Here is a 25,080-nt window from a genome sequence, read left to right as displayed (position 1 = left end):
TTTAAGGACTCCCGTCACCTTGGTTTTGAAAGCGGTTAGTTAACTTTCTACCTATACATTAAGTAAGTCACTATGAGTTTTTCTTAACTCATTTCATTCACAAAACTAACCAAACTCAAAATTCAACCATCATACATGGTGTTTGGCTTTCACGATAATTTTCTATAAAAATTTTCCCATAATTCTTACAATATAAAAATTTGGCCAAACACTCTAAAACAATACTTTCACCAATATGGGTTCACTATCAAAACACCATTTTCATCTTCCCAATTTTCTCATAACAATCTCATTAGGGTTCATTAAAAATCCCCAAATTACAAAAATCCCAAATTCATTAGTCAAAAACCTTAATTTCAATAATAAAAAACCCTAATTTACAATTCAACAACTAGGGAGAATTTCTTATCTCAAAGAACAATAAAACAAATATAAAATCTTCAATTTTTCTCCTTTCTTCTAGTAAAAGTCGACCACCACCAAGCCACTATAAGCCCCCAATTTCCTTCTTTATATATCAACTTTTGTGGATTGGAAGATTGTGGAAGAATTAGTGGAAGAAATGATTTGAGATGAAAGAACTAGTGAAAGTGTTAATCACCAACAACATATGTCTGGACTCCTTTCCATCATGCCACGTTTTCTTCCAAAATAAAAGGGTATTATACCCGCTAGCCACTAAAGTTCCAACTAAATTAACCCCTTATCTCAAAACTAAATATTAGGAAAGTATTTTAAGTGCTAAAATACATAAAATATTGATTTATTTATTTATTTTTTATATTTTTGGGGTGTTACAGCTTTTATGATATATAAAGTGTTTGATAAATTCTGTGACTCAGAAAATGGGAGTGTATCATGCTTGTTGGATTTGTTTTAGTGATTGACTATTGATAAAAATATTAAAAATGAATGTGTGGATCTGGAAAAAGATGGAAAAAACATGTTTGGCTGTATCTTAATGATGGTGGTGGCCGGAAAAAGAAAGAAGAAGGAGAAGGGGATATGGTGGTTATAAGATTTGATTGGACAATTATACCCTTACTAACGACTCAAAACTAACGAATGTTAGTGCCAGGAACTGTTGGCAACGAGAATGAAAAACTCAGGGACCGTTTGCAATAAAAAAAATGCACAGGGGGGCAAAATGCGAATACGATAAATCACATGGACCATTTGTGTCATTTTCTCAAATATCTATAGTATTATATAAAAGAAATAACACTCTCTCTCATCAAATGTTGAAATGTAACCATGCGAATGTACAAGAATATCCTTCCTTTATTTCAACTAAAATGCATTCCTATTTAAACTATTTTCACAATTTCACTTCAATTGAATATCCACTTATATTGTTAATACGTGTATTTTTTGTTACTGTTGGTTGATATTGAAGCTACGGTATCATCGTGGTATCTCGCTTAATTAATTGTTCACTGATACTGTTTTTGGTAATTATAACATCGAACACATTATCAATGGTATCCGCTGCAACGCGCGGGTACCATGCTATAAATATAAATATAGATGAAAGGAGTGTTGATGTAAGTGTATTATTACGAGTATATATAAACAAAAAAAAACATGTCTCTTTCCTTTATTCTCTCATTTTAAGTCTAACCTCTTCTTCTTATTATTCGTCACGCGTATTACACATCTTTTCACAATTCATTCTTTTCTTCCATATATATATAATAAAGATATAAAGATTGGCAACGAATTCTGTTAGTTAGTAAATTAAAAGTCAGTATGAGAGGCGGACGCCACGAACGTCGTTGGGCGTCCGATACCATCCCGGACAACATGTTAATAATGAGCGGCAGTTCATCACCCGCAGCATACACCGATACATCATCCGCCGGTGAAGAGGAATTCGTTGAAGTCACTCTCGATCTTCAAGACGACGATACCATCATCCTTCGTAGCGTCGAGCCAGCCACGTCAACAACCGCTGCCGCCTCTAACATCAACAACAATAATAGTAATAATATCAACATTAATATCGAAATCGACGGTGACCACCATTTGTTAAATACCGAAACATCCTCATTCAGAAGAAGTCGTTCATCAAACAGATTACGTCAGTTTTCACAAGAATTGAAAGCCGAGGCAGTGGCGAAAGCCAGACAGTTTTCAGCAGAGTTAAGACGGTTTCCCTGGAGTTACGGCCACCGGGCTAATAATAATTCGTCCTCAATTTCATCCTCGTCACAAAATGTTGCGGTTTCTGGATCGGGTGGGCTGGATTCGGCACTGGCTGCACGAGCAATGCGTAGACAGCGTGCTCAGCTTGACAGAACACGTTCTGGCGCTCATAGAGCGCTTAAAGGTCTTCGGTTTATTAGTAATAATAATAATAAAATCAACGGTGTGGATGGCTGGAATGAAGTTGAGATTAATTTTGATAAGCTCTCTAAAGACGGATTTTTGTATCGGGCTGATTTCGCACAATGCATAGGTTTGAATAATTGCTTTCGTTTTTTTAATTTAATCACGTTGTCAACATTTAATTGTTTACACTCTAAAAGTGGTTGATTGATTAAATTTGTCAAGGAATGCGAGACTCGAAAGAATTTGCACTTGAAGTGTATGATGCAATTAGTAGACGACGGAGATTAAAAGTTGATAAGATTAGTAGAGATGAATTATACGAATATTGGTCTCAGATTACCGATCAAAGTTTCGATTCTCGCCTCCAAATCTTTTTTGACATGTACGAATTAATTCACTGCAATTATATATCTCACTATATACTCATATCTTTATGATATACAGTTTGTATGTTTCGATAGATATTTGAAAATATCCGAATTATTTGATGTACAGGGTGGATAAGAATGAAGATGGACGAATCACAGAAGAGGAAGTAAAAGAGGTAATTAAGCATTGATCATATATGAGATTAACTACTTTTTTTTCTTTCTTTTTTTTTTTTTTTTGATAACAGCAAACTATAATAAAATGAAGTACAGTATTATTGTTATTATACTACTCACTATTTAATGTGTCACTGAAAAATTCAAACATGATGATTTTGATATATGATTAAAATTAAAATAAATAAATGTACACTTGTTTGATTGAATAATTTTCATTCTAGTTTTTGGGGTGGTGGGTTTGGAAGGGTGGCGAGTGGTTGAAGGAGTTGATTTGGTGGTGGTCATTTCTGTTCTTACAAATTCTTCCCACCCCCATTATAAAAAGTACTCCGTAGGATTTTATACAACTTTTAACATTAAAAACTTACGAGTATTTTAAAAGTATGTATGATATATTTCTTTTAGTTTACTAAATATCCATTTGGGATAATAAAATAGACACAACTAGTGTTTTTTTTTATCAACAAATTTGTTGAATGTTATTTATATTCAAAATTGAACGAAAACATCTATGTTAGGATAAGCAAACTCCAAATGAAATATTACAATTACAATTAAGTTCTATAAAATGGTGAAGAGTAAAATGTATTACCTTTTTTTTTCTTTTGTATTTAAAAATGTCACTTTTATGTTTCTCTTGCATGGCTCATATATATATATAGACACATTTTCTCAAGGTGGGATCAGGAAAAATCATATTTTTGATTATTTAATCACATTATTGTATGAAATTCTATATATATAAATCAAATATTATAGTTTCGAAGCTAGATACACCTAACTTGCAAAAATGGAAATTACTGTCAAGTAAGTGTGACTTGGGGCATTTCATACCATGTGCTATGACAATATTACATTTCCATTTACAAGTAACAACCTACTTCAACAAAGCCTTTACTTTCCTTTTTCAAGAAAAAAATCTTGGTACTTTTATGCCTCAGATTCAGAATTATTGTTATTATACTTTGGAAAGTATATGTATTATGATACCAAATAAGCTTAGGGAATAAAGTTTCATCTTTTTTGCCTATGTAGTTTTTCACAAAACAAGATATGTACGTTATGCTCTTAGAGAATTTAACGGATATTGTATTATTTTTGCTAAGACCTTTAGATGCTTAAATAAAGTTTTACTTTTAATACCAGCAATGATATCCTACAAGGTAAATTGTGTGGCGCAAAAATCACCTACCAACTTCATGTTGCCAAATGTAACATTACCGTTTGATGAAAAAGAAGTTTCACTTACAAAATCAAGCTAGGTGAAGTTTTAAGACAGAACTGGTATGTTAAAATGAAAATAAGAGGGAGTTGGTGAGGACCGTTTCCTTTTTGTTACCGAAGATTTGATTATGTAATCTATAATTGATAAGAGAAATGAATTAATAAATATATAGTATTAATAAAACAGATAATAATGCTAAGTGCGTCAGCAAACAAGTTATCAAGGTTACAAGAACAAGCGGAAGAATATGCAGCTTTGATTATGGAAGAGCTGGATCCTGAAAGACTTGGCTACATTGAGGTATTTGTGGGTTCCACCTTTTTCAAACTTTTCACTTTTGTAGCTTTCCTATTCCCATTATACAAAAGGCTTTTTCTTCTTAATTCTTTTTCACATTACTTGGTTTCTCATTAACATCCCAAATTAAAGTGTGTGTTGTGTATATCTTTACATAATTATATTGCACGACAACTTCTATATTGCATATAATCATGTAGATATAATGCTATAATTGTTTAATATATGACGTGTAAAAAGAATTAGACTCAAAGCAATGCCTGATTAGTTATTTATTTATGTTTAGTACTTTTTTTTCTTTTCACTTTGTTACTTTATCTATCCATGAACATTATAAAATGTTTAAGTTGATAGATCCCTTATATAATAATATACATTCTTCGGTTTTGTTTAGTAAAATACACAATAGCCATCGTGAAGTTAACACGTTTCCCCTGTATTATGTTATGACATGAGGGTGTTTAACTTAAATGTACATGTACGTACATATAGTCATTAATAACTATATATAGTTTTAAGAGCAGCCAAGGAAATCAAGAAATTTGTTTTGTGCTTTTGTTCATATCTTACTCATTATAATAGGAGTATATAATTACTTAAAAGTTATCCAAATAACATTTTAAAAATTGATTATATAACCAATATGTACTAATGTAAGGTCTTAACTCTTAACCAAAAGGTCCAAAGCATAAACAAGTATATATAATAATAATAAAATGAGTGATTGAGTGATAGACAGCTTGCTATGCCGTATGCATGAGCGACATTTGACTTGGAAATAAGTTGATGTGAGGTGTCCTTGTGTATCAGTTTTTTCTTTTCTCTCTAGAAATTCAATTAACAAAGAGTAGTTAAAATAAATTTTATAATAACATGTTTTGTAGTTCATTAAAACCAGGGCAGGTCGTCGTAATCTTTATCTATGACACATAAGTATATTTCTTTTTACTAATTTAATAAATCAAGTGGTGTGTGTTAGTTTTGTCAAAGTGGTTAGGCCATAAAGCACAGGCTAAGATCAGGTTTATAAATTGTTGTTCAACTGTCCCTTAAGCTAGGAATACTAATATTAGTTAATATATATAAAAATTTGGAATGCACAATCTCTTTTGGTTGTTCAACTGCTGTTTATAGCAAAAGAAAAATGTTGGAAGATTTTGAATTTATATTAACCGTAATCTCATCAAATAATACAGTAGTCAGGTTATTTGAAATATAAATAAAAATCAATATACAAACATATGTAGCATGTGATACAGACCAATGAAAAAAAAAAGAAAAAAAAAGAGTGATAAAAAATAAAATGATTTGATTGGTGGAATAATATGTTTTTAGACTCTTGTTTGTATTTAGTTGTAAGTCTACCATTTCTCATATATAAAAGTCTACGCAAATGGTATTTGCGAATATATGTATTTTCATTTTCAAATCGTGTCATATATCTAGTACTCGTAGTATTTGTATTCACAACTTTACGTGACAATTTAACTATCAAGTGTATAGAAAAGTGTTTTTTTTTTCTTCTCACTCCCAAGCAAAATAAAAGCAATAAAGTTTATTAATTTGGCTTACACTTAATATTAAGTTTAGGATATTTAATAATTAATGTGCTTAAAATATAGGCCTAAAAATATGACTAATAAAAAAAATTGATACATGACAAAATCAATGATAAAGATTAAAAAAATTAAAAAAATATATATAGAATCCATGTGTCAAAAATTGAATGGTTAGACATACTTTTAAACATATTTTTTAAGCATATCTATCATTACTCGTAAGTTAAAATTGACTCAAATAACGACGTATAGTGAACAAGATGATTATTTTTTGAATGTTCGTGTCACGGGACGGCTAGCCGTTATAATTATACGGACAGACAGTCACTAGCGACCGATTTACGAAGTCAAGGATCACAGGGGAGGAAAAACCCACCAATTTAACCGCTACAATGTCCAATGATGATAATGTTTTGAAAACATTGTATTTGGTTAGGAAGAAAGGTTCAATTAATTTTCCAAATATATAGATGAAGATAATGTGAATTTATTTATGTTCCAGAAGCTAGATAGGAATATTCATATTCATAATAATCATATTCCTGTTTGTAATTTCCACTTGGCTCCCATATGCATGCCTCACATACATATATGTTGAAATACAGGTGTTACTATCGATCTAGATAATGCACATCATTATGTTCCCATTATGGATTTGTGTCGTTGTATAGATGCTAGTCCCTCATTTGCGCGTATTCTCCACTATCCCCCCATGTGTCTCAAAGTGGTCAACCATCGATATTCCTATCATGAATTAATACCATATATATTGAACCATTACCAAATTATATATATATAAGTCTCATTCAGCGTAGATGTTCACTTTTCATATGTATGGAGTCAAAACAGATATTAACTAATGTCACATTTGTTAACGGTCCTACTATAATGATTAAACATCTCCGGTCTTATATTCTTGTTAAAATTGATAGACTAATGGTAGGAACATGTAGCATAAAAATAATTGTATAGGATTTAAATCGCGTCTCGTGTCTTTTTAACCATAATGTTACGTTGTATGTATACTCTCTCACATTTGCTATGAGACCGATAATGGATTGGTTATGTTCTTATGTTTTTTTTAGTTAATTCGATTTTAGCATCTTACTATTTTAAAAGATTATGTAGAAATACAAAGGTCCAAACATTAACATAGTTGTGATTGTCCAGTTATGGCAACTCGAAACACTTCTTCTACAAAAAGACACTTACTTAAACTACAGTCAAGCTTTGAGCTACACAAGCCAAGCCTTGAGCCAGAACTTACACGGGTTGAGAAACCGGAGCCCAATAAGGAGAATGAGTTCAAAATTCATTTACTATATACACGAAAACTGGAGGAGACTTTGGATTATTGGCTTATGGATTTTGATCATGATTGGTTTATTTCTTTGGAAATACTTCCAATACAAACAAAGGGCTGCATTTGATGTCATGGGCTATTGTGTTCTTACAGCAAAAGGGGCAGCTGAAACTCTAAAATTCAATATGGCTATTGTTCTGTTGCCAGTATGCAGGAACACCATAACTTGGCTGAGGTCCACCAAGTTGTCTTATGCTATACCATTTGATGACAACATCAACTTTCACAAGGTTCGAGTTATTATAATTATACGTTTTTGTCTAATCCATGCAATATTACCCGTCAGACAAGTGAAACGGGTTGGATAAAAATGTGTGCTTTTTTGAATGGTTCAAATGGGCCGGGTTGGGTTGAGCCGAAATACTCCAAACTTTTCAATTTAACTGGTACGAGTAATGTTTATTAATAGATGTTATGGGAATAGAAGTTTTTAATTAAAAAACAAAGTGATTTAGGAGGTCATATGACCCAATTGATGCAGTAACTTTGTAACCATCTTATAGTTTGATCCCCATTTTGACCTGCTAGAGAGCGACCCAAATCAATTTTAAGTTTAATATGTCACATCTGCCATTAACTATGGTGTTTGGTAACAACATTAACTTAAGCTTGTTTTTTCAGACCATAGCTGCAGCTATCGTAATTGGAGTGATACTCCATGCGGGTAATCATTTGGCATGTGATTTCCCAAGGCTTATAAACCAAGATGAAAACAGTTATGGTCTTACCATGAGCCAATACTTTGGTGAATCTAAACCAAGTTATGTTGACCTTGTTCGAGGTGTGGAAGGTGTAACTGGAATTATAATGGTGGTATGCATGACAATTGCCTTCATACTTGCCACTAGATGGTTCAGAAGGAGCTTAGTGAAGTTACCAAAGCCATTTGATAGGCTCACTGGCTTCAACGCCTTTTGGTATTCACACCATCTCTTTGTTATCGTCTACGTTTTGCTTCTAGTCCATGGATGGTTCCTTTATTTGGTCAAGAAATGGTACAAAAAGACGGTATAGTACCTTTCTTCTTGCTTCTTAGTTGGGCTAATTGCATAAATACGAAACAAGTTTGATTCAATTTCCTTTTGAGCTACAGATCATTATAAGCGAGAAAAATCTAAACAATCTCCAAGGTTTTATTTGAGGTCATTTGATATCTGAAACATGTCAAAATAATGACGTGACAACTAATGTTTAGAAAACTTTTGGCTATGTTAATCTTATTTCTTCCAGAAGTTTTTGAATGCCAGTTATCTTTCGTTATTATGAGTTGTTTAACCAAAACATAGGACCAATACTTGGTTGCTTGTTATGTACTTGGCCCTTCTTATTTTAACAGCAAAAGTTACATTGTGTGTAATATGGCTACAGACTTGGATGTACCTTGCATTTCCAGTTCTACTATATGCAGGGGAAAGGACACTTAGATTTTTTCGATCAGGCTCCTACACTGTACGGCTTAAGAAGGTTCGCAAAACCAACCAGCCTCTTAGTAGTTTCAAGTTTACTACTGTTATATGGATCTGTCATATTTTTTCTTCTTGTTACCATATTTAGGTTGCAATTTATCCGGGTAACGTTCTTACATTGCAAATGTCCAAGCCTCCTCAGTTCCGGTACAAAAGTGGACAATACATGTTTGTCCAATGCCCGATTGTATCTCCATTTGAATGGTAAATGTCATCTTATAAATGAGAGTAATTTTACTTAGAATTATGCTAAACGACATTCGCATTCAGGCATCCATTTTCAATCACATCTGCTCCAGATGATGATTATCTTGCCATTCACATAAGGCAGCTAGGTGATTGGACACAAGAACTAAAAAGGGTGTTCTCAGAGGTTTGTGAACCACCAGTGTCTGGTAAAAGTGGGCTTCTTAGAGCTGATGAAACTACCAAAGCAACGTATGTATTTATTTACCTACCTTTGTAATGACTAGGGATGGAAAGATGGACAGGTTGGGTAACGGGTCAAAACAATTCATTTTTATTAGTATAGATGCAAACGGGCTAGGCCGGGGTCTGGCTGACCCACAACCACTCTTTGTTCATTTTTAAAGTTTATTGAACAACTAATTTAGTAATTATTACGGAGTAGAAAATTATATTACTCGTATTACGATAACAATCCAATACTATTAATAAAAACTAAAGATGTTATATGTATTAGAAGTAGACTTTAGATAACTTTCATCAATTTGTATTATGTTTTTAGCTAAAAAAAGGTTTTACTTGTCTGAGATAAAACATATTCCAAATTGACTCATTTCTAAATAAACAGGCCAGATTTCCACCTTTGACTACGACATGACTCGGTTGTATATCTGTATATGTTTTTATTTGGAATTTTATACATGCTTTGTTATCAGGTTGCCACGACTGTTGATTGATGGGCCGTATGGTGCTCCTGCACAAGACTACCGTAAATATGATGTTCTCCTGCTTGTTGGGCTAGGCATTGGAGCAACACCTTTTATTAGTATTCTTAAAGATTTACTCAACAACATTGTTAAGATGGAAGAGCTTGAAGTAAGTCACTTTCTAAATGTTACATATATAGTCACATACATTCACCTTTATGTTTTTATGCGTTGATTATTTAAACATAATTTTGTTTCCAGGATTCAACATCTGGTCATAGTAGGCGATCCGACCTGAGTTCTGGGAGTGCTGATTCATCGTCGCATGGTAGAACTTCTCCAAGAAAGAAGAAAATTTTGAGGACCACAAATGCTTACTTTTATTGGGTAACTAGAGAACAAGGTTCATTCGATTGGTTTAAAGGGGTCATGAATGAAGTTGCTGAACTTGATCAACGGGTATAGATAATATCTTAAGCCGTGAAACATTTGAAAAATTCTGTTTGATTTCCATAAACTATATCATATGACTTATGTGGCAGGGTGTGATAGAGATGCATAACTATCTGACTAGTGTCTACGAAGAAGGTGATGCTCGATCAGCTCTCATCACTATGGTTCAAGCTCTCAACCATGCCAAAAACGGTGTTGACATTGTGTCTGGCACACGGGTAATATGTCATTACAATATTATTCCTAAATCATTTACCTATCGTCATTTAAAACTTTCATTAAACAATGTCATACAAAACTTTCATTAACAGGTGAGAACCCATTTCGCAAGACCAAATTGGAAGAAAGTTTTCACCAAAACTTGTACAAAACATGCTGGTGCTAGGATAGGTGAGTGCAACCATCTCCATATAGGCATATATACTTGTTTAATTTTCAAAATCATCATTATTTTGTTATAAACAAGTTTTTTTCTAAAAAAAATAAGTGTGTTTACTTTTTTTTGTGCATAGGTGTGTTCTATTGTGGTGCACCAGTGTTAGCCAAGGAACTAAATAATTTATGTCATGAGTTCAACCAAAAAGGGTCAACCAAATTTGAATTCCATAAGGAGCACTTTTAAGGTATTTAGGTGGTGATCATATACACACCAATGTACATGTATAGTTATAGCAAGAAAGGAGGACAATTTTGTTTCAAGGTAGGCAGAAAAGCATCCTTTGTTAATGAGATGAATGAAACCAAGAAAGCAAATATAGTAAAAGGGTATTGTCTTCTACTGATACATGTGGCGTAAACCGAGAGGCGACAGTTGGCACGATGGGAGTGGCGGGATCCACCACCATCAAACATCTAGAAGGTTGACTTTCGAAAGGATTGCAGTAGGACAAGTATCGAGAATTGGATGGATATGATTCTTCATTCTTCGAAGATTGATTGAAGGTGTTGTACGTAGTGAAATCCACCTTGAATTATAATTGGCTTATTATACTTTTTTGTCGTCTCTATATACAAAGCTTGTGTATAGACACATTTATTATACGTTGATCATATAATTGTATTTATGAGATCATTATATGAGAAAGCAAGAAATATTACTTTTTCAATATGAATAGATTGTAAATCTACATGGTTAAAAAAAAACCCATGAAAAAAGGACTCGCAAAGTCTCAAAAAGGAAATTTAAACCAGTTAAGGCGATGTTATACAGTACATAGTTACAATAATGAAGTTTAATACAACATGTATTTGACAGTATTCCATTACCATATATACCTCGTAGTACGAGGCTCGTACAGTCGTACCCTATCATTTAAATTGACTTTCTCCAGCATATTTCTTGTAGAACATTTCGTTTATGCTTTATGGTGTCTGCATAATATTGATTTCAAGAGTGTTGAGCCACGAACGGAATAATTATCAATTCATCAGCAAGCCGTACAATAATAACCGGATTTTAAAAAATTTTAACGACATATTTGGGGTCTCGCTACATTACGCATGATCCATTTATTATATGATCGTAGACAAACGCTCAAACGATGCAGCGACGGCGGTGGTAACGGTATATGGGTATTAATGTAAAAACGATTGATGTAAAAGGAAGTAGTATATATGTTGTAAATAATTTATATATATATATATATATATAGATATTTTAGTACAGATGTTTAAATTAGTGACCAAACAAAGTGTATTTTGAGGTTATCAACTACTTACTTGAAAAAATTGGACAAAAAATAAAGATAAAAGATAAAATTAAAAATAATGATAAAAATAAAGATATCTCAAATCTCAATAGATTAACCCGTAGTAATCCTTGCGAGGGGCTAATAAAAGTTTTCTCTCCTTTATTGGGTTCAAAAACTACATTAATCCAAACGTTTTGTATTAAATCTTATTCGTAAGATACCCCTACCCATTGAATTTTTACTTGGCTTATCTTCAGATCTTCTGACTTCTGTAATTAACTAAAGTTAAAGGCAGTTTTTTTTCAAGGAGGCCTATTGGGCTCATTAAAACTTTGGGTTTTTCTAATATATGGTTCTGGTCTATAATTTCTCAGTGAAGATCTCCATACTGTTTCTATACATGCGGTAGTCAGATTCCTTGTAAGCCCACAAGTCCCGGCCCAATCGGGCAGAAAAGCAACCAAAGAACATTCAAACACTCGTACAGTCGAACTAACTTGGTTTGGTTCAGTACGATGCATGGCATGCCTGGTGAATATTTTTAGTTAAAAAAATCAGTATAATTTGATGAACATTTTTGTTCAATATGCTTGATTATTCCCCATATGCAACTTGATTCAATTTGAGAGATCTTTTAAATATATATATATATATATATATATAAATGAATATATTAAGGCTAATAGAAAAGTAGTAATAATAAAAATAAAATAGAAAAAGATAGGAGGAGGCACGTGGAGAGACCCAAAAGTTGAGAGATTATAATTTAGTATTTTGAGGGGACAAACTTCTTCCCTTTCGCATCATCCCCACCCACTTCCGATCTCATTGTCTCAATTACATACTTTTATATCATTTGAAATTATATTTAATAGCAACTTACACAGAATCTAGTAACAAGTTCTAAGAAAATAAAATGTCGACTGAGACAAACTACAATAAAAAACTAAGATTATCTTGTATAGCAAGTTAGCAACTACAAATTTGAGGTCAAATTGAGTAAATTGGTAATCTTGAACTCCAACAATTAATCATGAACTCAAAAATAATGATAAACCAATTTAATTTGTGTGTAAATCAGATTACCCATCGGGTATTTGAAATAGGAAGGAGTAGACCTCTGCTGTCGAATCGTGACTTGAAGTTTCCAGCTAAATTCACCTTTCAAAAAAACAAAAAAAAAAAAAAAAAAAAAAACAATTGATAATCAACTCATCTATATGGTCTGGCTACTAGTTTGCCTTAATGTATATCAGGGGGAAATGTTCCTCAAGGTCTCAGTTTCGAGCATTGGTAAGCATAATTTTTTCTTTCTTTAGGGATTAAACCAGGATTTACTCGTTGAGAGAATTTCGGTTAAGATGATATATGTTAGACTTACAACAACAACAATATGACTTAGATTCCTAAATACCTAATATTAATTTTATACATTCATAATGTACAAGTTTATATAATATAGATGTCAAATAATATCTTCATTTCGTTAGACCCGAAAACATGCCATTGAGTCTCTTAAATCTTAAGAGCCAAGTTTTCTTCGAAGTGGTTGAAGCTACTCAATCATGTATGGCAGTCATATGAACCTTTATTAGTTTTTCTTCTTTAGGTATCATACAAGTCAACAAATACAGTAGATATATGTGGGTATATAGTTTAACTCCTTTAAGCAAATTCTAAAATGTTCCCTTCAAAATATGTTAATTAACCACACTTTTTTTTTTCTACCTGTTAGAATATCGATGTTTGTAAGTTATAAAAAGGCCATTTGCACCAGCTAGTTAAATCAAAGTTATTCAAAGCAAACGTAGTAAAAAGAGCTATTAATAACTAGACATCGAATTGATGGTCATAATCTTAATTAATCTAAATTATTTGTCTTATTTGATAAACTAACAAGAACACCAACATTTGATCTGGGAAGCAGCGCTTTGGTTAAACATTTATTTCAGAAATAATCTATAAGAACAACTATGATTTGTGCTACTTACTAAAAGATTGTTATTACCCACACCAGCTAGTGAGTGAACTTTCTAGTTGATTTCAGCGGGCAAGTAAATGGACCCCTTTGTTTAACGACGTGCGTACACGGCCCGTTAATTGCCACACGTATTATTATTATTAATAACATACCGCTAATAATAATAATTGAGTTCTATAATTTTCTCCAAATATAAATTAAATTATTACTACATTCATTGTCACACGACAATTTCGTGAAAGGAATGTTTTAGATATATATATATATATATGTTGGGATAAACTTTTCGTTCTAATTATGCGGAATGGATGTCGTGATAAACCTTATGTATTAAGAAATCTTAAGGGTGTTAATATCCACATAATTAAAGGAATGAATGAAAGAACCTTATGCATATAAACGTGCTATCAAATACCAATACACAAGATCAAAGGACAATTAGCAAAGTAAAAAGATGGCAAAGGTGGGCGGATCTATATATATAAAGTGGGTTAATGGACTTTGATCCGATTGAAATAAAATTTAGTAAATTATGAAAACTATGTTTGGATATGCGTTATCCAAAATTTAAAACTAAATAAATCATGAAGTAAAGTTTTTAAATTATTTAAAAGGAGAATGATTAATTCTCTTAATTCATTAGCTTAAAATTCTTCTTAATTCATGGATAGTGACACGTGGTCACATTTATATAATTTTAGGAGGATTTTTATGCTAGTTTTTAGAATGATTAATCATTTTGTTATTTAAAATACATGAACTATAATAGCATTGTACCTACGCGATGCGGCGGTTTGGTCATGACGACGACTGGTGGTGGTGACGGCGGTCGTGGTGGTGATGAACTATTGTTGGTAGTGGGTGTAAGTAATTGATGTTAAGATATAATGGAGATATTTTAAAAGATAAGAGATTGATGATGTAAATTAATTAATCAAAGATAAAGTGGTAATTTTACATCTAACACTTTTATGAAAGAAAAAGTGATAATTATTACTCCGTATAAGATAATATAGATAATCAACAAATACAATATATATTAGGTTAATGATAAAATAAATATCTTAATATTCTTGTTAAAAGGCTTAAATCAAGACAAATATAATTCACTCTTTTTCTCTTAAATTTATCCTTTAATTCCACCAAATGTATTATATTTTTCAAAAAAGATTTTTAGAAGAATTGGTTAGAATAATTAATCTTTTTCCTTTTTATTAAGTAAACCCAAAGTTCGTGGAACCTCATTTACATATTTCCTTAACCAAAACCCAAATCCGAACCAAAACCCTATGTATATAAATATTACCAAACCTCAGCTTCGGATACAAATAAATGCCTTTCTTTCTTTTATGACCCACCTATAACTTACACAGCTCTCTTTCACACACACATTCTTTGCGTTACTCACTCTCATAATAATTCTTCTTCTTTCTGAAATTTGAACTTGTGAAATAAAATAATCATCATAAAATGTCAGATCACGAAGAACACAAATCTGAATCTCTGATGGATAAAATTTTACCAGCACATAAAAAAGATGATTCATCTTCATCATCTTCTTCATCCGACTCAGACGATGATAACAAGATTTCAGCTATCAAGTCCAAGGTGTTCCGTCTCTTTGGTCGTGAAAAGCCTCTTCATAAGGTCTTTGGTGGCGGTAAACGTATGTTTCCTCTTTATTTTTATTTTTTTTTAAACATATTTTTTTTATAGTAGTTTAAAACCCTAACTTGATGTTTTCAGGTATTTTTAACTTAAATTCTACTTGATCTATATATATATATATATATATATACCAATCAGTTTGTAGCTGTAGCTGTATGTATAGATTTTTTATACTATTTATGTCTGTCTCTGTAAATATACATACACACATATATCTATATCTATATAGTTGAAAAGGAAAAAAGGCATTAATTAGTTGCAATTATGATACTAAGAGGTTTTAGATGTGATTACAAATAGGATTTTATACATATATAGATTAGTTTATGTAAAAAGTAATAGGATCTGATTACATGAAGAATTTGGCCCACTTTGTAAGGTGTGAAGGCCTAAGCGGAACCATTTATGTTCGGCTTTCTGGATCTAGAACTTGATGTGTTGTTATATCCGTGTGTCTTGTTTTATTGGTTTGCATAGTTTGGTATTTTTTGTTATTAATTGTGTAACGAACCATAAAGCGAAACAAGTGGCTTTTTTTTGTTAATTGTTATTGATTTTAAATCGTTAATGATGGTTTTTCCAGTTTATATGTTACTTTATTGCTTTATAAAGGGTTAAAGCGTTGAAATGATCTTTTCTTAATGAATGATTATGTGGGATTGTAATAAAGTAAAAGGCGGTTTTCTCTTTTCGCTTTACAAGCTGTCAAAGTCGGTGGTTTTTAAATCTTTTTTGTTGTAGGATGTATTATGTTACTTGTTCCGGGCATGCTTTGGCAATGATTTAATTTTATGTTGTGGGTACAGCGGCCGATCTGCTGCTGTGGAAGGATAAGAAGGTTTCTGGTGTGATCCTTGGTGGAGTGACCATCATCTGGTTTCTTTTTGAAGTGTTGGAATATCATCTGTTGACCTTGGTTTGCCATTCTCTGATCCTTACATTGGCCACACTCTTCTTGTGGTCAAATGCCTCGACTTTCATTAACAAGTGAGCGTTTCTTGTTTTGCAGATTGTCATCTGGCTTCATATACCTATATAGCTTTTACGTTCAGTGGTTATGCTTATGTTTGACCAAATGTTTCTATATATAGGTCTCCCCCAAAAATTCCTGAAGTTTGCATTCCAGAGAAACCGGTTTTCGAAATTGTGTCCGCCTTAAGGATCGAAATCAATCAAGGTTTAGCAGCTATTCGAGATATTGCTTCAGGAAAAGACCTAAAGAAGTTCCTATCTGTAAGCTGCAATCGTTTATAGTCACTTCCTATGTTCTTTTATATCCTTGTGGAAAGTTTTGACGGGCATGTGTGTCATTTTCTTATATAAGGTTATTGCTGGTTTGTGGTTTGTCTCGATCGTCAGCAACTGCTACAACTTTTTGACATTGATCTACATATGTAATTTCCTAACACTAGCTACTTCATATTCCCACTATAACATAATTATCATAGCCCAATTCTGATTTCTTTTTTTTCTCAATGTTAATATAGTGGTCGTGCTGCTCTTCTCGGTGCCCGTGACCTATGATAAATTCGAGGATAAGATAGATCCACTTGCAGAAAAAGCATGGATTGAGATCAAGAAGCAATATGCGGTATTTGATGCAAAAGTACTTTGTAAGATCCCAAGATCTATGAAAGAATTGAAAGATAAGAAGGTTTAAGAATGCAAGTTGGCTAGGTGTGTCTTATGTTTTACTAAAAACTGGTTTATAATTGTTTTTCAGTCTGATATGTGTTTCATGATCTAGGGTTGTGGGGTTGATTACACAGATTGATATCTAAACCCCTCTGCCCATATAGTTCCTTGTTTTTAGAGTCGTTGTGAAGCTGTTATGTTTTATACATGGTGTTACAGTTTTTCTTGATGTGGCACTTGTCTCGAAAGTAATACAGTATGATGTAGTATGTTTGCCTTTATGAGAAGACAATTCTGTTAGTTTGACCTTTATTTTTGACCTGATGAAAGTTGCATTTTGAACTGCTTTTTGGGCTTAGTATATCAACAATTTTAGGTAGACACTATTTGTTCACCCATTTCTGTGCCGTTGAATCTAACAACCAAGTTATCCTGGACCTCTGCATTTTTTTATTATGGCAATACAAGTATATCCATACGTTTGGTTGATGTTAGACTACAAAATTGACAATTGTCTAATTTTTGATTTTCTAGAATCTTACATCCAGATTCTGCTAGTTAACATCAACAAGGTTGATCAATGGAATCTATCTTCATTTATTAATAACCACGAGCACACTCATAAGAGGAGGAGAATATTGTACATCAACATATATAGCACACAAGATCATTCCTAGTACAGTGCAAACCAACTCAACTTGTTTCGAGTAATATCTAAAGATATTCAGAATTTTATGCAAGACAATAAATGGACTACTACAACATATAACCATAGTTTAACAAAAGGGGTCCAGTGTCCCTCTAATAATTTAAACCCTCACCCACCTGCCCCAGTCGACACACCACAATTTTGGTACAAACTGATTAACCACTAGTTCTTTGATGCTGATGTTTCTGTCTGCTAGTAAGCACATGAGTGGTAGAGTTGTGTCCTCTTGGAACTTTATTGGATGGTTCACATATGACTATATGAGATATTGTGGAGTAGACAGGCGGTCTATAACTTATTTGGTTGTCATTACATGTAGGCAGTAAAAACTTATAGGAAATACGATAACTGCTCTTTTTTCCTTGAGCCTCCTTCTCCGTATTGTTCGTTCCATTGCTTTAGCTCGGCCATTATTGATCCCTCAGATGCAAAACTTGCCGCCACCTATCGAAAGCGTTAACCGGAACAGATAATAGTATAAGCTTATGTATTTATTAACTTCATATCACCAGTAGTACGTAGAAACTTTGTGGAGATAAATGGTCACTGTAAAACAACTAATTTCGAGTACTAGATAGGGAGAAGGAACCTGATTCTTGGCTTCCCTAAAGTCTTCCATCTTCAGTGGCCTGATAGTAATCACCTTCTCCTCTGTCATTTCTTCTGGAGATTGTGGCTCTTCGCCACTCTCAGCTCTACGTTTCTTCTCCTGCAATTAGAGACGTGTAACAAAACAAACAAAAAAATTAGATGGTACTAATGAATGACATGTAACAAACATTTGGTCAATTACGATACTCACAATATCCTTTAATCTTTCTTGTTGTATCAACTCCCTAACCGGTCGATAAGCAGCAGTCGTACACAAATTCTGTATCAACAATAAAAACCTTTAGTTAAAATCAGTTATTCATGTGTATGTACTGTAGATAATAAGTCATTAAAGCAGAATTGCACCTTCAGATCACTTCCTGTATATCCTTCAGTCATAGTTGCAAGCTCGCTGAAGTTCAAACCTTCTTCGATATGTTCTTTTGTCAAAAGAGTTTTTAATATCTTCGCTCTATTTTCCATGGATGGTAGCCCAACCATTATCCTATATTCATCATCAAAGAAATATAACATTACTTCTCATGTTCGTGATATCAATGCTAAAGCCAACATTATCAACGTCATCAAGAAGAATCGATTACCTTCTCTCAAAACGTCTGATAATTGCCTCATCAAGATCAAAAGGCCGATTAGTTGCAGCAAGAACAAGAATCCTTTCACCTGGTTTAGTTAGCAGCCCATCCCAGTGGCTCATGAACTCATTCTTAATCTTCCTCATGGCTTCATGCTCCCCAGCTCTTGACCGTTGACCCAACATACTATCCACCTCATCCACAAATATAATAGTTGGTGAAACTTTGGCTGCAAGAGTGAACAGAGCTCTAACATTCTTCTCATCTTCACCAAACCACTTTGAAGTGATTGTGGACATCGAGACATTGATGAAACTAGCACCAGCCTCGTTGGCAATGGCTTTGGCTAGCATAGTTTTTCCAGTTCCAGGCGGCCCAAATAATAATATCCCCCGACATGGCTTTAAAAGGCCTCCAATGAACAAATCTGGTCTTCTTAAAGGTAGCATTACTAGTTCTTGAAGTGAGTCTTTAATATCATCCAAGGCACCGATATCAGAAAATGTTACACCAATCTCACTTGCTGGTATCACTTCAGGCCGTATACGCTTCTCAAACTCATTGTCTGCAGGAATTTCCTAATAGAAAACAGAGATTCCGAATTTTTATGTCACAAAAAATAGTACAAGCATAATCCTCCCCCATTATAGTATTTTGCTTCTTTATGGATCAAAACAGGGCGGGTTGAGCTAACACTATACATAACTTCTTAGAAAAAAATTATAAAACTTAATTTGCTAATGTAGGATTAGAAATTTGTATAGTTATAACAAAAATAACTATACACTTTGGACAACTTTTGACCCATTTGACTCATTTCTTTAAGATTTTAGCAACACTGTAGTTTCTATAAAGCATACTTACTGGAGCTTTAGGTGATGGGGGCACATTGTCACCACTCTTAGGAGCCAATGCTTCTACTTCACTAGGACGGGCAGTGTCAGCTTTGGTTTCAGGTTTCCGGCCAGTAGCATCTTTTCCCTTAGTATCCTATAATAATATAGTAGTAGTGAAGATGAAATATTTTCACGCAGATTCCTAAAGTCTCGTCTAATTAACTACAGAATACGACAAACCTTTGAGATGTCCTTCTTAACCGATTTACCTTCCTGGAACAGATTCAGCCCATGCGTCAAACTGTTAATGTTCAAAGGCAACAAGTAAGTAGACTTGTTTTAACTTTCTTGGAGGAATAACAAGTTCATGTACTATGCAAATCGAACCTTGCAGTTGAAATAACAAGTTTTCCATTTCGGTACTCAGGATTCTTAGTATGTGTTAGATGATATGAGATTGCTGACACCACGATTTCTTCTATATAATGGCTAAGATCAATTGTGTCCGCCACACAAATAGCGGCAAGGTCATCACAGTCAAGATCGTTAGCAGCAAGCACTTCACTGATATGATTTCTATTATCCTGAATTTGCATCATCTTCATATCTTCTTCCAATTGACTTTTCCAACTTACAAGATGATTTTCTTCTTTTGGAGGCTTGATTTCAATGATGTATGGAAATACAGAAGTGATCCTATCATCCATTTCTCTGTAATCTTTCTCCAAGTCTACAACATGTGATCCAAGGATCAGTACTGGTCCAGATAGTTTCTGTAACATTTTCTGGAATAGGGTGTATATCCTTTGGGATCTGCAAAGAAGCTTCTCAACATCTCTAAGATATAACACAACAGGACTGTTCTTGGATATGAACGTAAGAACCTGTGAATTCAAGAATTAGTATCTCAACAGCAAAACGTGTAGTTTAGAAGAAGCATATGTGACTGAAGGCATTATATACCTTGTATAAGGTTTGTACAAGAAGTTTCTCATCGAAAGACAAACTACTTGTGCGCCTAAGTGGAGCTGAGAAGAAGGAATTGCAGTAAATTTCCATATGTTCATTATATTTCCGTTAACATCGTTCATCTCAGATAAAACTATGTACCTGAATTTGGTGAACCTTTTGAAGCAAGTTCTTCCATATTAGCTGATGAGGATGCGTTTCTCCGAAGATTTGGAGGGTTTGAGAAAGATTCAGTCCCCCTACAGATAAAAAGGGAAGTGAAAAAATGTTGCCAGATACATTTATGCCTAAGACTGTATGTCAAACCTTGATCCAAAATCAGAAACACTGCTCTGTCTTCGTATGGTTCCTGTAAACATAACCGCTATCTGAATCAAATATAAACAGAACATATAACACAAACACCACGGATACTTCCAAGGATCCTAAACAATATCACTAAACATGTAAGCTTAAACATGTGCCTTTCAAAAAGGAAATTTATTAAATATGAAAGGTCTGAACATAACAGCTGAAGATGAGTACCTTTTATTTCTGGTTTGGATTGAAACATGGATAATGTTGATCCAAATAATTCGGACATTCGTGCCAAGGTTGTTTCCGAAGTGGACCTTTGGAAGGTCTGTATAATAACATGTTAGGGATTAAATGTCAAATCTTTGGACAAAATATGTTTTATAAAATTCATTGCAAATGCTTACATTTTCTTTGGAGGAAGATCCGTATTTGCTTTGGACCTTAAGTGAAAAATCATTGACATCAAGCAACAACAACTTGGCTTCAAAGTAATGAGCCAAAGCCTTGGCAAGCATTTGCTGGTACAGTTCTTAAGAACAACGATATAGAGTCAAATTAGTATAGTTAACATCTAATCACACATGATACACAGAACCGGAAATGTAACAACTAACCTGCAGGCCCTGATAACAATATAGTTCGACTTGCAGGGGAAAGGTTCCTTGTATGCTTAGAGAAGTCGATATTTTTCAAGTAAACAAACGCCGCACTTGTAAGTAAAACTCTTGTTTGCTCGCTGTTACACCCGTCAACAAGTGAAAATCATTATAATGTGGTCATCTGTGATTAAAACAAAATGAGCATTCTATACCTATCCTAATTATGCTTCTTGCCTTGAAATGTATATTGCTTTTGCTTAGTTTAATTAGGAATCAATTTCATTTTTTATTTTATTTTATCATATTTTACGACGCTGAGTAGCTAGGTTACCAAACCTGAGTGACCGGGCTACTACCACCACTGGGATCATTAGAACAAAGATTATTTTATGATTGTTCTATCTGTTTTAATTCCTTCAATACTTGTTTGATTTTAATTGGGACTTATTCATGTAGACAGAAGCGGAGACAAGGGGGACTCGATGGTGCCAAGCCTCCCCCAATAGGTGTAAACGCAACGAATGATCACTGCCAAAGATTTTTCGAAGTTTATATAGTGTGATCCTGCCTTCGTCAATGAGTCAAAAACATTGTATCCTGCCTTCACCACTGATGCAGAATAATCATGTTATAAAAGGCCACCGATAATATTAGGTAAAACTATTTTTTTCCTATATAATCAAATTATGCCATGTTATTTGGTAAATGATTTTTTAGAAGAAATAACAGACATAGCCCTGAAGTTTTTTATAATGAGTAATTACATATAATCTACACTTTATAACATAACCACATTATATAAAGGCCTTGTAGCTGGTCTCTCGTGTCCTCTTACCCAAGGATCTAGGGGGCTTCAAGGCACCAAAAGTACTAATGGATAATTTTAAGATATCAAATTCTAAACTTTAATATAAAGTACAACACCTTATATATGTGAATATATTTATTATATTTTTAAATAATGAGATGCTATATTAATTTTTATTGTTATTTTTAAACAAATCTAAATATTTTAAATTATCAACATTAAAGATTAAACTCTAATTTAAAAAAACAATAGTCTCTATCAAGCACATGTACACGTATTAAACTTTAAATTGAGTTCTGGTATTAAAGAATGTTGCGAGTGTTCCTAGATTGTGAAGGCCACAGATAGGGGGGCAACTCATCACAAGAATGGTTGATGAAATTCAAAACTTGTATACACGTGTACATAAAATCAAACATGCTCAAAGAAAAGAAACAAAAAGCTGGTCCACCAGTGCTTGATAATAACTATTAAAAAAAAGACAAACATGGTGACTCATCGTCTATACGCCAAAAATATCTATCATCACATAAATAAGAGAATGGATTTTCTAATTAAGGAAAAAACTATCGGTTAAAAATTTATATAACTAACATTTTCAATTCTTCGAAGAACGATAACTTTTTTAGCAAGAACTATTTTTAATGAAATATTTAAAAAATATATATAATTTAACTTAATCGAGAGAAGCAATGTAATTACAAAAAAACTTTTATAACACGCGGGGAATCAAATTCAATCCAAAAATGAAAATATTCCTTTATTTTCATTTTAAAACTATAGTTTGTTTTCAAAGTTATAAAGTTTTTTTTTTTTTTTAATTCTATTTTGTAAGTTACAAAAGTTAAACAATTATTTTGAATAAGGTATATTTTTTGGAACTCTCGGGCTCGAAGTGACTCATCAACGAAAAGTTATTTTTTAGCTGGTCAATTCAACCATATGAAACGCTTAAGCATTCTAAGATATTTTGAATCCAAAGAAATTCAAACCTAATAACATGTCAACTCGTCAATCTGGATTGCCTTAAACATCGAACCTTAGTCTTGAAAAGGAGGTCTCCTAAATATATATCATTAAGATTCATGACAATTAAGCTAAGCTCAATTTATTTATATCTATATGGCTAGAGCTAGGTATATATATGTTTTACATGATCATATATGTCATATCCATAATTCGGATAGGACTGTGGGTGGGTGATCTTGTCGTGTGGCACACTACCCCATGATATCATTGCCCGCTTTCACGTGGATATATACATGATAAGACATGTTACTATATATATATATATATATAAAATAATATTTCGGAAAAGGGAAATTAATAAATGGCCGGAAACACGTACGTTTAGAGTATATTAGCTAGTGAAAGATGTATATATGCATCAAAATTACAAGTACAGACTTGATTCCTAAATCATTATTATTGATGGATATATATGTATATGATTTTTGAACAAATAAAATAAAATTTGCTACTCTAATTAATTAACATACATAAATTAACATCACTTAAATAATTAGCTAGGTAGGGAGCTAGGGGGTATACCTGAGGTAGTAGGGGAATTCGTCAAAGGTGATTTTGCTATCTTTGCCATCAACAATCATACTAAGCATCTCACGCTCCATTGAAAGCGGAGTAAGTCCAACATTATTATTATTTCCTGATGATGAAGAAGAATTAGAATCAGCACCAGTAGTAGCCCACCGGCTCACCGTCTTTCCCACTCCAATCCCAACTCCAACTCCAATCCCCACACTTAAAGCCGACATAAACAACTGCTTATTACTACTCTCCATCTTCCTTCCTTCCTTCCTATTATATCTATATTCCTTTTCTTTTTTTCCTTCCCTTTCTTTCTAGCTTATATATGTGTTTATATATTCAAGCAACTAATGAGTTGGAACAAGCAAACACTTATCTAGTAATCGAGGATCCCCGTACGTACGTTCGTCGTTTGGTAATATTATCTTAACCTGGCTGGCTAGCTAGCTAGACGTACACACACTGATGAAAAATAAAAAATCACATGCAGTTTATATATATACACACAAACGGAAAGTTTGATCGATCAACAAGTCAAAGAGGGGGATCGATCAGGAAATTAAAGAGGCTAGGCGCGCTGGTGATGTATCCGGTGGCGGCGGCGATATATAGAGAGGCGGTGACAAAATGAATAAAGGTGATAGATGTTGTTGTGGATTATTAACTACGAGTATTTTTTTTTTTTTTTGGATGGGTTCAGTTCCCAACAATGGTTTCATTCAAAATGGCGGGTGAGTAGTGGCCCTTTCCTCAATTTCACGAGTAGCTCACGTGATCTGTACTACATTATGTTACTCATATGCCCGCATAATATGACGGTTTAAAGCCGGTGGGGGTAATAACGGTGACAAATGGGACGGTGGTAGTGGGGGTTGGTAGCGGCGGCGGTAGTAATTATAACCGTGTGGTTATTAATGTTAAATTAATTGATGTGAAAAGTCATTAAGAATTAAAGGTAAATACTGTAAATCAAGTTCGATAATATAGATATTTCATTTAGATGTTATAAATATTCCGAGA

The 25,080-nt window shown here is 33.3% G+C and overlaps 3 protein-coding genes across 3 annotated transcripts; 2 read left to right on the top strand and 1 right to left on the bottom strand.

Moving 5' to 3' along the window:
- Positions 1 to 1,598: 1,598 nt before the first annotated feature.
- Positions 1,599 to 11,243, top strand: LOC122610048 (respiratory burst oxidase homolog protein A-like). The gene is made up of 14 exons (XM_043783030.1): positions 1,599 to 2,458; positions 2,554 to 2,713; positions 2,827 to 2,875; positions 4,291 to 4,404; positions 7,131 to 7,553; positions 7,945 to 8,331; positions 8,692 to 8,787; positions 8,878 to 8,993; positions 9,060 to 9,227; positions 9,692 to 9,851; positions 9,944 to 10,141; positions 10,225 to 10,353; positions 10,447 to 10,525; positions 10,648 to 11,243. The coding sequence occupies exons 1-14, from the start codon at positions 1,750 to 1,752 to the stop codon at positions 10,755 to 10,757; spliced, it is 2,898 nt and encodes a 965-aa protein (XP_043638965.1). The 5' UTR covers positions 1,599 to 1,749; the 3' UTR covers positions 10,758 to 11,243.
- Positions 11,244 to 15,177: 3,934 nt separating this feature from the next.
- On the top strand, positions 15,178 to 17,339 carry LOC122611212 (reticulon-like protein B1). The gene is made up of 5 exons (XM_043784195.1): positions 15,178 to 15,473; positions 16,282 to 16,462; positions 16,567 to 16,708; positions 16,800 to 16,869; positions 16,963 to 17,339. Exons 1-5 carry the CDS (start codon positions 15,278 to 15,280, stop codon positions 17,133 to 17,135), a joined length of 762 nt encoding a protein of 253 aa, XP_043640130.1. The 5' UTR covers positions 15,178 to 15,277; the 3' UTR covers positions 17,136 to 17,339.
- Positions 17,340 to 17,683: 344 nt separating this feature from the next.
- Positions 17,684 to 24,413, bottom strand: LOC122579080 (spastin). The gene is made up of 15 exons (XM_043751171.1): positions 24,064 to 24,413; positions 21,720 to 21,841; positions 21,510 to 21,634; positions 21,334 to 21,430; positions 21,115 to 21,157; positions 20,950 to 21,047; positions 20,803 to 20,867; positions 20,227 to 20,723; positions 20,080 to 20,140; positions 19,868 to 19,993; positions 19,013 to 19,581; positions 18,777 to 18,915; positions 18,622 to 18,690; positions 18,409 to 18,528; positions 17,684 to 18,263 (listed from the first exon to the last, which is right to left on the bottom strand). The coding sequence occupies exons 1-15, from the start codon at positions 24,312 to 24,314 to the stop codon at positions 18,150 to 18,152; spliced, it is 2,496 nt and encodes an 831-aa protein (XP_043607106.1). The 5' UTR covers positions 24,315 to 24,413; the 3' UTR covers positions 17,684 to 18,149.
- Between the last annotated feature and the right edge of the window lie 667 nt (positions 24,414 to 25,080).

The sequence above is a fragment of the Erigeron canadensis genome, chromosome 8, assembly GCF_010389155.1.
Source record: "Erigeron canadensis isolate Cc75 chromosome 8, C_canadensis_v1, whole genome shotgun sequence".
NCBI classification, from domain to species: domain Eukaryota; kingdom Viridiplantae; phylum Streptophyta; class Magnoliopsida; order Asterales; family Asteraceae; genus Erigeron; species Erigeron canadensis.
This window is presented reverse-complemented; position numbering and strand designations above follow the sequence as displayed.

Coding starts and splice junctions, on each gene's coding strand:
- LOC122610048 (XM_043783030.1), top strand. CDS start 1,750: ATGAGAGGCGGACGCCACGAACGTCGTTGGGCGTCCGATACCATCCCG. Junction 2,459..2,553: donor TGATTTCGCACAATGCATAG/GTTTGAATAATT, acceptor AAATTTGTCAAG/GAATGCGAGACTCGAAAGAA. Junction 10,526..10,647: donor ACATGCTGGTGCTAGGATAG/GTGAGTGCAACC, acceptor TTTTGTGCATAG/GTGTGTTCTATTGTGGTGCA.
- LOC122611212 (XM_043784195.1), top strand. CDS start 15,278: ATGTCAGATCACGAAGAACACAAATCTGAATCTCTGATGGATAAAATT. Junction 16,463..16,566: donor GCCTCGACTTTCATTAACAA/GTGAGCGTTTCT, acceptor TTCTATATATAG/GTCTCCCCCAAAAATTCCTG. Junction 16,870..16,962: donor TTTGACATTGATCTACATAT/GTAATTTCCTAA, acceptor ATGTTAATATAG/TGGTCGTGCTGCTCTTCTCG.
- LOC122579080 (XM_043751171.1), bottom strand. CDS start 24,314: ATGGAGAGTAGTAATAAGCAGTTGTTTATGTCGGCTTTAAGTGTGGGG. Junction 21,842..24,063: donor GAATTCCCCTACTACCTCAG/GTATACCCCCTA, acceptor CGGGTGTAACAG/CGAGCAAACAAGAGTTTTAC. Junction 21,431..21,509: donor GATCTTCCTCCAAAGAAAAT/GTAAGCATTTGC, acceptor GTTATTATACAG/ACCTTCCAAAGGTCCACTTC.